Consider the following 13785-nt stretch of genomic DNA (forward strand, 5'->3'; position numbering starts at 1 on the left):
ATCATGGCCAGTTCGGCCACCCTATGCAGCTCCACCAGCTGTTTCAGCTGATCGGTGAAGGGCACGGGATGCTTTGGCGCAAGATACTGTGACCAGAACAATTTCTTCATGGAGCTCCCTTCTTCAGCTCGAAAGAACTCCGCGGCGTCGGACACACTGCGCAGTAGATCTGCGAAGGCTCCTGGAGAACTCCGAATCTAGGTTAGTAAGAAATACTTCTTCTTTATATATTTGCTTTGCATACTAAACGCCTTACCCGCCGCGATCTATCTGGCCTCTTGGTTCTCCTGGAGGGCACCCTGGGCTTCAATCCGGGCCGCTTTCACGCTTTGACAAGCCTTGGAGAATTCGGTCTATCAAGCCAAAACATTGCCCTCCAGGGTCTCTTACTTCTTCACCGCGTCCTGGAGCTCTTGCTGGACCTCGTTCAGCCAGGCCTTTAGCTTCTTGCGAGCGGCCTGCTCCTTGATGGCTTTCTCCTCGGCTTCGGCCAGGGCCCTTTTCAGGGCCTCGACCTCGGTCGTCGCCCCTACATACTTAATGACACTACGGTCATTATACATCATTTACTCTTTCTGAATATATAGCGAGCCATTGCATGCCTTGCTGGTCTTGCAGCTACTTTCTCGCCTGGCCAAGCTCTTTTTGGGCCCGCTCCAGTTTCTTCTTTAGTCCAGAGACTTCGGTAGTATGAGAAGTCATAGCCAGCAGCTACGCCTACTTATTCACATCAGACACACTTGGTTAGTTTCCTGCGAAATTTAATTGATCCTCTGTCCGACTTGTCTTTCGAAACAATGGACAGTGTCTCAGGGGCTACTGTCTATGTGGAGATTTTCTCGGTTAAACACCGCTTACCTCAAACCTGTCAACAGGCCACTGCAGGCTTCGGCTAGTCTGCTTTTAACGGACTGAACCTTCTCGGCCATCGTACCCATAAGGATACGGTGTTCTTCCACAATGGAAGCGCCCCGTAGCGCTTCCAATAAATTGTCTGGAGCCCCTGGTTGGACAGTGGTCGCCGGCAGGACGGGCATGCCTCCTTCTCTTGAAGGAAGCTGCTTGTCGGACTCCGGGGCCATATGGGTCTCCGGATCCGTGCTCCGTGGGGGGGCCGAATTGAGTACGCCCCCCATCGTCAGTATCCATGGGGGCTTTTTCCCTCATGTGTCCGGCGGCCGACGAATCGCCCTCCGGTGTCGCCTTGACGTCCTCCCGAACCTCTCCCTGGCCTGGCAAGGTCCTTCGGGACAGCACCTTGACGTCTCCCTTGGCCTCGGGAGAGTAAACGGTCGGCGGTGTCTCGCTGGCCATCTCCTTTGAGTCCAACGAGCCTCTTGATGAGGATTGCTGGGAGCTATCGTGAGCCGGACTGCAATAGCATAATTAATCATGTCAATACGACAAAGAGGAGAGGTTAGATTTATGGGCATGTACGAGTCTTAGCACTTACGATGCGGCATGATGCTTAGTGCGGGGGCGTCGCTCCGGACTGCTGACGACTTCCCATGCGGAGCTGCCTGCGAGCGGGCTTTTCCCCTTCTTGGGCGCCTCCGCCTCCAGAACTATGGAGGCCGCCCTCTTCTTCCTCCCCCCATGTAACGGCCCGTGACCGGAGCTTTAGATGCCTTCCATGTCTTTCCTATCAGCTGTGTTATTTATTTGTTTGGTTCGTTGCATTCATCTTTGCATCATGTGCATTGCATCATGTCATCATGTCTTGAATCTTTCCAGCTCAACTAAATAAACCGTATGGATCTTCAATCCATTTAAACCAAGGGAATTCACGTGGTGATTCTCTTTACAACATATACCCCAATATTAGGGAGCTATAATAAATATTCCACTATTTTGGAATTCACCTTAACACACTTGCAAAAATCCCAATGCCTTTGTTATCACAACTCTTGGCCTCTAACTTTGCCATATATCATTTCTACATTTTCCGGAGCTCCACCTAAATTCTGAACATTTTTGGACACTTCTGAAAACCAAGTCCTAGTTCAAACCCATTTGAATTAAATTCAAATGAGTTTGAATTACTTCTTTCAATCATGCCTCTCCGATTTTTCATAGACCGTGCTCATTTTTATGAGTCCGTGAAAATTAGCCCCATGCGCAAAATCCTTCCCTAACCCTCTCTTTCTTTTCCTCTCTCTAATTACTTTTCTGTTAAAGATATAAGTTTTAAAGAGAGAGAGGGAGAAGAGAGTCCAGGCCCATCCTTCCCCCGCAGCCCAACCAGCCCCTATGATGCAAAGGAAGGCGGTGTATTAGCAGCATTCTTCCAAATGCATAAATCATAAACACTATATAGACAGGCAGTTAATACTATCAGGGACTACATTGTTACCTCCTTGTGATATAGATTAATGTTCATGAGGTGGGTTAATAATGCTGTAGGAAGGACATCAGCATGTTGGGTCTGGAGGATAATGCTAGACAGCGTAGAAAGGCGCACAATTGCTGGGAACGAGGGTGGGAGCCTGATAAACAAAGACGACATAGTACATAAGTATAAATCAGAAAGAAGAAATGTCATATGAATAGCCCAACACTCCTTACCTGCTCCTAAATATATTTATATCTGGTATGTCATGGTTGACATACCATTTGCAGGCACATCCTCCAGACAATTCTTTAGATCCTAGCTTATGGCAAATGTCACAATCGTCAAACACACAAAGACAATAAGAAAGAAGTACACCAATCCATCATTCTGTTTCTTAGCGAACCTTCATTAACAAAAACGGTGGCGCCAACAGAGATAACTACAGTTGGTTCTGTTTGGCCCATGAAATGAACACTTTCTCCGTTAAACCGAATAGCTCTTTCACCCGAGAGGGTTATCCCAAGCTCGTTGCCACTAAAATAATATGAGAAAAGAAGGGTACCGATAGGATGAGCTGCTATGAAAAATGGCCAGTAGAAAATAAAACAATACATCAAGATAAGAAACCACAACACATACTTATGATCAGATAGGAGTACACGTCGCTTGAATACTAGTCTAAGTGTGTGAGGCACCCGAATAGCTTTGACAGGAGAGATTGCCGTGATGACTCCGACAAAATCTACATGAGCAAATGCGAACCTACTATTTAACAGACAGCAATTTTTGCAGAATAATGGATTGTAGAACATAAGAAGAACCACTGGTGTAATTTCCATCACCTATGTAGTTCTTAGGAGTATCATTTGTAGGGGGCAGCTCGTTAATTGGAGTCAAGTGGAACGTCCACTCTGGGAACTCGTCGTTTCGGTGGAAACAGTTCTTTATGACTGTAAATTGTGTAAACTTGATCATCAACGGTGCGTCGACGGGGTTCAAAATGATTGGCCGAGGAAGCACGGCAAATCGACTAAATTCATACACCACGCCCTCATGTAGCATGTCAATATGAGCGGCAAGAATATCCGTTGGGACAGTTGCGTAACCATGGTTACCCTACAAAAGTAACACATTATCCTAGACAGACAGTAGCGCTGACCATCAGGAATATACTTCTAAATAGCTTTAATTCGTACCTGACCATCCAGAAGAACCATGTGCACAACTTTGACAGGTCCATTCTCCAAACCACCACGGTAATGCCATAGGCGTGACAGAGGAACACAGACAGATTGTTCGCCCAAGCCGGCATGCAGATCGGACAGAGCAACACAAGCCATCTAACAAGAACGGCACCAAGATAACCGTTGTTAGATTCCAGATGCGACAAGAATGAGGCAAAGAACATGTGGGTACTCTAGATCGATACAATCAAAATCAAAAATACGTGCAAGGAGATTTTTGAAGGCACGCAGAAGCTTAGGAACACGTAATGGCACGTCGAGGAAAGCAATGACAAGGCCTGGACATTGGGAGTCTAGGGTGGCACGCCATTACATCAGGAGAGGAGAATGGAAGCAAGAAGAAACTTACCAGAAGGATGAGAAGGCGAAACCCTAGAGGCGCCACCGACCAGAGGGGGAAAAACCAAGCTAGAAACCTAACGGAGCAGATAGGCAGTATATGCAGACCGATATACAGATGGGCCAAACCAGAAGGCCATGAGAGGGTTAAAGCTTTGTATGGTTCTCATGGAAAAAACAACAACGTAATAGCAAGCGGGTCGTGGATGCATCGGCCACGGTTTTATAATATCATGATGGAAAATCAAAAGAGAGAACAGATACTATCATATGGATGAATGCAGCTAGTTCACTTACTCAAACTAAAGAGGTAGGTCGAGAATTCAGACTCGGCAGTACATGAGAAGTTTATATAGCTCTGAACCTGGCCATGGTTCAGACCGATTACAGCCCTGCCTATATAGTGGTGCAATTGCTTGGAAGCAAAAGCTAATGCAAGGTACCTTGCATAAGCAGAGGTCCTCCAGGAGGGGTATGAACCAGATGGGCTATGAGGATATACCAAACATGATACACATGATAACACAGAGCGCTTACTTTGCCAAATAATTTATCAGGATAACCTGTTAACACCAGAACCGAGCAAGACATAAGAAACAACCCACAGGGGAGCCAAGAGATAAAGCTTACACAAATTAAAATAAGAAAGACAACACGGGCATAGATTAGGTTCAACGATTCATAAACATCTGGAGTACAAAGTAGATCCACGATGATGTGATCAGAGTGTATCAATCGCTTTTTGATTTACAAAGGTAATAATCCTGACACAAGTACTTCTGCCCTCCACACACAGATATCGCCATGACCGAAACTGAAACAATAGGGCCAAAAGTACTTTTGCCCTCATTTCCTTGCCACCGATTTGTGGGACACCTGGTATCCAGGATCACTCCCCGTACCTCTTGCACATTGCACACATCACACATTTGTTTCTTGCACCGGCATCTCTACTAGTTGTCGGTTCATCGAAACGTTGTCGTGGCACTGTTTTCGTTATCGTCGCCGTGGCACCCTTTTCTTTCCACCACGGTGACAAATGCTTCATAATGCTCTAATCAACATTTTCATAAAAATTGCATAAACTTGCATATGTCATCCGCATCATGTTAATAACATTTAAAATGTTAAAGTTGTTGTTTGCTTTAAATTGCTAAATGCCTATGGGGATTTACCGGAATTGTTGTTTGTTGTTCCTGCCTCATTTAAACTTGCCTAAATGTTTAGATTACTTATGCTTCACCTCTTGGCATGTTTGAACAACATTTAATTTTGTTGAGTAGTTTAAACGGGAGAGAACTAAATAATTAAATGTGGTGTTTCATCAATATGCAACTCCGCTGCATATTGAGCTCCACTTAATTTGTAGTATTGTTTTTTGCACTTTGCCAGGCCATGCCTCTGTAAACCGGACATGCATCATACTTGTTTGCGCATCATGCCATTCTTATGTGATGGTTGTTTACTATGTTGCTTGCAACTTTCTGGGTTGCTTCTCTCATTAGATGCGGTTCCGTTCCAGAGTTGTGAGGATGCGTTCGACTACGTCTGTTTGTCTTCTTCATGGACTCGTTCTTCTTCCTGGCGGGATCTCAGGCAAGATGACCATACCCTCGAAATCACTTCTATCTTTTCTTGCTAGTTGTTCGCTCTATTGCTATGTCGCGCTACCTACCACTTTCTATATCATGCCTCCCATATTGCCATGTCAAGCCTCTAACCCACCTTTCCTAGCAAACCGTTGTTTGGCTATGTTACCGCTTTTGCTCAGCCGCTCTTATAGCGTTGCAAGTTGCAGGTGAAGATGAAGTTTGTTCCATCTTGGAACATGGATATTGTTGGATATCATTATTATCTCTTATTTACTTTAATGCATCTATATACTTGGTGAAGGGTGGAAGGCTCGGCCTTATGCCTGGTGTTTTGTTCCACTCTTGCCGCCCTGGTTTCCGTCATACCGGTGTTATGTTCCTTGATTTTCCATCCCTTACACGGCTGAGTGTTATGGGAACCCCCTGACAGTTTGTTTTCAATAAAACTCCTTTGGCAAGGCCCAACCTTTGTTTTAGATTTGCCTAACAACCTATCACCTTCCCTTGGGTTCTGCAAACTCAAGGGTCATCTTTATTTTACCCCCCCCCCCCCGGGCCAGTGCTTGTCTAAGTGTTGGTCCGAACCTGTCAGCCGTCGGTGGCCACCAGGGGCAACTCTGGGTTGGCCTACCGGAATCTTGGACAATCCGGTGTTGCCCTGAGAACGAGATATGCGCAGCTCCTATCGGGATGTCAGCGCATCGGGCGGTCTTACTGGTCTTGTTTTACCATTGTCGAAATGTGTTGTAACCGGGATTCCTAGTCTGATCGGGTCTTCCTAGGAGAAGGAATATCCTTCGTTGACCGTGAGAGCTTGTGATGGCTAAGTGGGTCACCCCTGCAGGGTTTTGAACTTTGGAAAGTCGTGCCCGCGGTTATGGGAAGATGGGAATTTGTTAATATTCGGTTGTAGAAAACCTGACACACAACTTATTTAAAATGAATCAACCGCGTGTGTAGGCCTGATGGTCTCTTCTCGGCGTGGTCCGGGAAGTGAACACGGTTCTTGTGTTATGCTTGAACGTAAGTAGATTTAGGATCACTTCTTGATCACTTTTAGCTTCTCGACCGTGCCTTGCTTCTCTTATCTCTCTCTTTTGCATAATTTAGCCACCACATATGCTAGTCCTTGCTCCAGCTCCACCTCACTACCCTTTCCTACCCATAAGCTTGAATAGGCTTGATCGCGAGGGTGTGAGATTGCTGAGTCCCCGTGACTCACATATACTTCCAAGCAGTTGCAGGTACCGATGATTCTAGTGCAGGTGACGTAAACCAGCTCAAGTGGGAGCTCGATGAAGATCTTGATTGTTGTTTTGTGTCTTTTCGGTTGATCAGTAGTGGATCCCAGTTGGGACGATCGGGGATCTAGCATTTAGGGTTGTCTTCTTTTATTTTGGTTCCGTAGTCGGACCTTGATTGTACTCTGGATGATGTATGTTTAACTTGTATTTGTGTGAAGTGGCGATTGTAAGCCGACTCTTTATCCCTTTCTTATTCAGTACATGGGATGTGTAAAGATTACCCCTCTTGCGACATGCCAACCATGCGCTTATGCCTCTAAGTCGTGCCCTGACACGTGGGAGATATAGCCGCATCGTGGGTGTTACACCCCATCAGGGGGAGTAGCGCTCTCCTCCTCCTCCTCATTGTCGTCGTCTTCGGCGACGGAGGAACGGGTCTTGTCTTTGGACGTCACATCCAAAGCACCCTTGCTGCGGGGGGCACTCCGGACCCCCTTGGCCATCCCCGTGGCCTTCTTCGTCGGCGCCGTATAGGGCGCCGGCACCAGCATCTTCGCTATACGCGGAATGACTGGTTCTTCAGGCAGTGGAGCCGGACACTATATCTGCTTCGCCCTCTCCATCTAGTCCTGAAGAATCAATGACAGTAAAAGTTCAGATATCCTCCTTGAAACAAACAAGTAGAGGATGCGTTGAAAACTTACCTCATTGGAGGGGTGTTTAATGTCATGCCCATGGTCCGAATCCGTGGATGGCGGTATCTTGTTGCCCTTGAAGAGCAACTTCCATGCATCTTTGTGAGTTGTTTCGAAGAGCCTCTCCAGGGTTTGGTTCCTCTTTGGATTGAACTCCCAAAGGGGGCGTTTTCGGCTTTGGCAGGGGAGGATCCGGCGAACCAGCATCACTTGGATTACGTCCACTAGCTTGACATCCTTGTCCACCATGCTTTGAACGCACGTTTGCAGTGCTATCAGCTCATCTAGCGAACACCAGTTCGGGCTCTTCTCGACCCAGGAGGTGAATCGCATGGGAGCACTGGAGTTAAATTCGGCAGCTGCGTCCCAGTTTCTGCCGTGGGGTTCTGTGATGTTGAACCATTGTTTCTACCATTCCTTGACAGTCTCCACGAAAGTGCCTTTCGTCCAGGAGACATTGGTCACCTTACTCACCATGGTTCCTCCGCACTCAGCGTGCTGGCCATGCACCACCTTCGCCTTTAGGTTGAAGACCTTCAGCCACAGCCCGAAGTGGGGTTGAATGCAGAGGAAGTCCTCACACACAACAATGAATGCCGAGATGTTGAGGAAGGAGTTCGGGGATAGATCATGGAAGTCTATCCTGTAATAGTACATCAGCCCACAGATGAAAGGGTGGATTGGAAACCCTAGCCCGTGGAGGAAATGAGGATGAATACCACCCTCTCGTTGGGCTTCAGCGTGGGGACAACTTGCCCTTGGGCTGGAAGGTGGTGGGCGATTTCCTTCGCCAAGTACCCGGCCGCCTGAAGCTCAGTAATGTCCTCCTCCTTGACGGAGGAGACCATCCACTTGCCTCGGCCTCTGGATCCGGACATGGTTGAGTGCTAGCTTGAGTGGGAAGAAGATGAGAACTTGGGCGCTGAAGCTCAAGAGTGGAAGCGCATAGGAAGAGAGAAGGCGTGGGATAAGAAGGGGGAATCCTTATCCCCTTATAAGGGCAGTGAATATCGAATGCCTCCCCACTCGCCCTAAAACTCACCTATTCTCAAGGGTTGTGTAAACGGCACGGTTGGGTTACCCACGCCCGCATTAATGAAAATCCCGCAATAAGGGGGCACGATCTCTACTTTGATAAGATGTGCCAATGGAAACTGCATCTCGAAGTGTGAAACGATGGACAAAAACGGTTCGATATAGTGACCAAACAGATGTGATGTCATCTTACAAAAAGTTGTCAGCAGATGGGACTCGTGAAATACTATATTCCTTGCGGTTGCGTGTCGTACTTGTGTTGCAGACCTGGACACGTTCGTTCCATCCGAAGACTATCCTAGAGTATTCGGAAAGTAGAACCCACCTTGCAATGTCGAAGACAAACTGCCCGCTGGACACATCCTCATTGAAGCCTGGTTCAGGGGCTACTGTGGGAGTCCTGGACTAAGGGGTCCTCAGGTGTCTGATCTATTGAATATGGGCCGGACTGATGGCCGTAAGGATACAAAGACCGAAGACTCCACCCGTGTCTGGATAGGACTCTTCTTGGAATGGAAGGCAAGCTTGGCGGCCAACAATGAAGATTCCTTTCTCTGTAACCGACCATGTGTAACCCTAGATCCCTCCCGTATCTGTATAAACCGGAGGGCTAGGTCCGTAGATAGCCCGAATTCTCATAATCATAGCCAGACTAGACATTTAGGATTTAGTCATTACGATCTTGTGGTAGAAAAACTCATGTAATACTCATATTCATCAAGATCAATCAAGAAGGACGTAGGGTATTACCTCCAAAGAGAGGGCCCGAATCTGGGTAAAACATTGTGTCCCCTATCTCCTGTTACCATTGATCCTAGATGCATAGTTCGGGACCCCCTACCCGAGATCCGCCGGTTTTGACACCGACAATAGGAGAGGTTGAAAGTGAATGAGCAGCACCCCTTCGCGGTTACCTTTTTATGGGGAATACACGAGGGAGATGGCTCTTCGCGGCCTCCCCCAGCCGTGCCCCTCACAGCCGCGCCTTGTTGGGTAACTGCAACAGGACCTACGCTCCCATGCCCCGCGATTATTGCGCGGATTAGATGTGTGGTGGCAGGAACCATTATGATTACAGATCACAACAAAAGATCATGTCAGTTACCCTCCATCACGTGTGTCCATCCACGTTGCTGGGCCTAACCCAATGATGCCTCGGATGCATGTATGGGCCAGGTCCGGGGGTCCCTAGTACACCTGACTTGTACACGGACAGTTGTAGCCTTCCCGATAGGGTGTCTTGGCGAGAACTGATACAAACCAAAGAAGCCACTCTTCATGAGATCAAGGAGAACATTAAGAAGACCATGCACTTGGACGAGCTACAAACACCTCAACGGAAGCAACCAACTTCGGACAAACAGGCAAGTCAAACCCCGGCAACCCCCCCCCCCTAGGCATGGGCTTCCCGCCAACACCAGCTCTTCGCCTCTTTCATCAGCTGATAGCTAGATTAATGAGGCGTCGAGCCCGCAGGTGCTTAGGTGGATGTAACCCATACATGTCAACTTGCTAAGCGGGTAAAACACCTTTTTTGACAACTATCCTGATGGTGAATCACGCAAATAGGAGGTGGATTGCTAAGCGGCGCGGTAGCCTTGCTGGGCCTCAATTTCCGCTTGATACCTAGTAGCGCATTTAATGTGTTTTGGACCTAACTGCCAGAGTTAGGTATGATAGTTCTACATTAGTCTAATCACCCCTGTAATGACCTTTTTGCCACTGTGGTTACCCCTTGAGCTATAAAAGGAGGGCCATGGCAATATTATAGGGGGTTCAAATCTTTGCAACCCTCACGCACAGGGAATCATGTAGTTGTCCTCTTTCCACCTCTTGCTAGGGGAGAGCCGTGTACTTGTGCACAACACCAGCAATATACCCAAAGGCAGGAATAGGCTTTTATGCCTCTGGCGGCCCGAACCTAGGTAAAATCATGCGCTCCTTGTTGTGTTTGCTCTCTGCGTCGATCGCCACCCCCCCCCCCCCGAACCAGCAAAGGGGCTACACTGCCCCATAGATCACCGGCTCCACACTGACATATGGGCCGCATGCCTAAATGGACCAGACACAAGTAGGCCCTATATGGGTCGGCCTGCTAATTTTGACTGGGCTGACCACTTTCACCTAAATGGGCCACTGTTGGGCCTTGCCACATGTCGAGGTATCATAGGCGCCTCTCGTACAATGAGTGGATGACATCTGTCCCGACGCTGAGTGGACACATGGATCCTCAGGCGGATGAGAATTTTACACATGGAAAATCCCCATTGGTCTAGGCTGTTAACGGGTTATCGGATCCAAACTAGAACCAGCTACCTTAACTATCACAACCCTCGAAATTGATTGTAATTAGTTGCATAAGCATCCATGCTTCATGTTTAAATTTTCTTTAAACTTGCAATCGGGATGATGAAACCCAAGCACCAAATGGAATTCAACCAGGCTCTAGTTAAAATCTTTTCAACGAACCAAAAATGCCTTCACCAAATTTCATCATTTTGGGATTGGTCCAGAACCTCTGCCAAAAATGGTGAACATTTTTGTAGGTTACTTTGGAATTTTGAATTAACTCATAACTATTTGAATTTGGACATTTAAATGCTATAGATATTTTAAAATGTCCAAATAATCTTGGAAACATTCGAGGGATGTTGGAAATACTTCTAAGAGTGCCCACAAATTATTTCAAGATTTTAAAAAATGCTTTAGTATTTTTTTTAAACCAACACAGTAGCAAAAATAGAAAACAGAACTAAAAATAGAAAAGACTCAGAGCGAGAGAGAGAGAGGAATCCTTACCTAGCATAGCCACCTGTTAGTCCAGCTTCGACCCAGCCCACCTGGCCGAATCGGCTGTCTTCAACCTCTCCCAGTAGACAGAGGCAAGATAGCACGCGCGTCCAAGGAGGCCAGCTCTTTCCTGCCTACTTCCCCGGGCCTTCTAGCGATGCCACGGAGTCGCTTTGGAGCCTCATCTCCTGTTCCCCACTCCCCACTCACCCTGGACCCCCTCCCCATCCTCTGCTTTTCCTCGTAGCACCACCGAGTGCGCCTGTCGCCACCGCTCATCGTTGCCGCGCCCAGAGCCTCCTCCTCGCCTCACCAACGTGTCCCAGGCGTCGGCCTCGTTGCCCTCTTCCTCCTCGTCGATCCATGCTTTGTCGTAAGCTCTTCCTCACCGTCTCGCCATCGTCTTCAACCTCGGAACACTGAAGATCGCCGCCGTCCAATCCGTCATCGTCCGTGCGTCCCCGAGCCCGCTGACCTTCCCTGCGTCTTCCCAATGAGCTTACCTCTTCCTCTCCCTCTCTCCTCAATGACGTTCTCCCACCCTAGCTAGCTTCAGTGCCGAGCCCGTGGGCACATCACCACCGGCCATGTCACCACCATCGCTGAAACCACTGAAGCTTGCGCCTTAGCGCTGTCCCGAGTTCATCATGCTCCTAGGAGCGTAACACCACCACCAGCTCCTCCCCACGTGCTCCCTAGTGCAATTCTTGTTGAGGTTCGAGCTCTAGCGGCTGCACTTGACATTGCCGCCTCCATTCTGGTCCACTTCGGCACAAGCTGATGGCTCCGTTGGATGCGGACAAGGTCGAGCATTACAAAGAGCCAAACGGCCGCTCGTTTGGTCGCCGGAGGAGCGAACCCAAGCCCCTTCACCGCGTCAGTCATCGCCGGTGACGAGCCGCCAGCGTATTAGGCCCGGTTGACCAGGGGTTTGACCTGCCCAAGGTCAATGAGAGGTGGGGCCAGCCCTTTTAAAAAATAGTTTAGTTTAAACCTGAACTTAATTAGGCACTGAGAGACTGACATGTGGGCCCCAGTGTCAGGTTTGACCTGGACCTCCCTTGTTGACTTGCTGATGTCACACGTACGCCAAGATAACGCAGTAATCCATTTCTGGGATTTAAATAAATCTTAAATGATTTATTTATTTCAGAAAATAATCAAAACTTCTAAAATTCATAGAAAATAATCTATAACTCCAAACAAAATAATTTATATATGAAAAATCATCATAAAAATCCAATCTATCCATTGGTACTGGTTTCATGCACAAAGCAACCTAACCTTGCTATATACATAACTTGAGTTTGAACCCTTGGTTCAAATTAGCTCAAACCCTTCTGGTTTTAGTTTCATTAGCTCAAATCATATCATGTTGCCATGTCATGATCATGCATCATATTGTTGCATTGCATTGATTGTGTTCCTTCTCTGTTTGCTGGTATTTGTTACCTCTTAGTGGACGTAGTTCCGACGATGAGTTTGATGACACCGATGAAAAGCTATTACTATCTTCAGAAGTGCCAGGTGACCAACTCCCACTGAACATTCCGATACAATCCCAATCTCTCGCTCTTTCTCTCTTTTACTGCATTAGGACAACAACATTTCAACTGTTACATGCTCCGGTAGTTGAACCCCTTTCCTCTGCATGACCTATCATTGCCATAGTAAATAGTTGAAACCCACTAGCATGAGTAGGAGTTGCTTGAGCCATGATGGGCCTACTCATTTATGCTTGCTTGTTATGCCTGCTATTGCTTAGAGTTGTGTCAGGTATGATTCATCAGGGATGAATAGGAATGTGGTCATCATGTCCTACTGTTGAGAGCTAAGTCTGTGAACACAATTTGGTAAAGGTAGCAATGAGAGGCCATGTAGGAGTACATGCTGGGTTGTCTCGTTGAAACCTTCCTCAGGAACTGAGTTCTGTGTTTGTGGTCCAAGACAGTTACTACAACACATTGGGATCCTTAATTGACTCTCTCGGCTTATTAGCCGCCTTGATCTCTGTCCAGGAGTTGCAAGTAGTTTCTAGTGTCAGTACTTGTCAAATCACGGGTTCCGGCAAAACCCTTAAGGTTCGACAACTGGGGTGTGCGCTAAGATTTCCCCCTATCGATCCACGTCCTAACTTAGCTAAGATCTCACGAACTAACTTGACGAACTCGCAACACAAGGGACAGAAGACTTATACTTGTTCGGGCCACCATTGTGGTGTAATACCCTACTGCAATGTGGTGGTGGATTGCCTCTTGGGCTGAGGATGAACAGTACAAGGGGAAGAACATCCTCCTGAGGTTGAGGTGTTCTTGTGCCTGGTAGGTGTGCCGCCGAGGATGTGGTGGCTCCAATCTCAGATCCCTTCTCCCCTAGCTACGGTGGTGGCTAGTTCTATTTATAATGGCCTTGGTCCTCTCCCCAAATATTGAGCAGGAAGGGAGCCAACAACGGCCAATTTGAAAGGGGACAACTAGTACAAGCTATCCTGACAAAAGCAGTCTTCGCCTGCCA

General features: G+C 47.6%; 1 protein-coding gene across 1 annotated transcript; it reads right to left on the reverse strand.

Moving 5' to 3' along the window:
- Window positions 1-386: 386 nt before the first annotated feature.
- On the reverse strand, window positions 387-3672 carry LOC147979386 (uncharacterized). Its single transcript, XM_087515178.1, has 7 exons — window positions 3529-3672; window positions 3175-3448; window positions 2972-3074; window positions 2736-2866; window positions 2566-2647; window positions 2354-2486; window positions 387-536 (listed from the first exon to the last, which is right to left on the reverse strand). Exons 1-7 carry the CDS (start codon window positions 3670-3672, stop codon window positions 387-389), a joined length of 1017 nt encoding a protein of 338 aa, XP_087371304.1.
- Between the last annotated feature and the right edge of the window lie 10113 nt (window positions 3673-13785).

This window comes from Triticum urartu, chromosome 3A (genome assembly GCF_056163025.1).
Source record: "Triticum urartu cultivar PI428250 chromosome 3A, HENAU_Tu73, whole genome shotgun sequence".
Taxonomy (NCBI): domain Eukaryota; kingdom Viridiplantae; phylum Streptophyta; class Magnoliopsida; order Poales; family Poaceae; genus Triticum; species Triticum urartu.

Coding starts and splice junctions, on each gene's coding strand:
- LOC147979386 (XM_087515178.1), bottom strand. CDS start 3,672: ATGGCTTGTGTTGCTCTGTCCGATCTGCATGCCGGCTTGGGCGAACAA. Junction 3,449..3,528: donor TGGTTCTTCTGGATGGTCAG/GTACGAATTAAA, acceptor TTACTTTTGTAG/GGTAACCATGGTTACGCAAC. Junction 2,487..2,565: donor ATAAATATATTTAGGAGCAG/GTAAGGAGTGTT, acceptor TTTGTTTATCAG/GCTCCCACCCTCGTTCCCAG.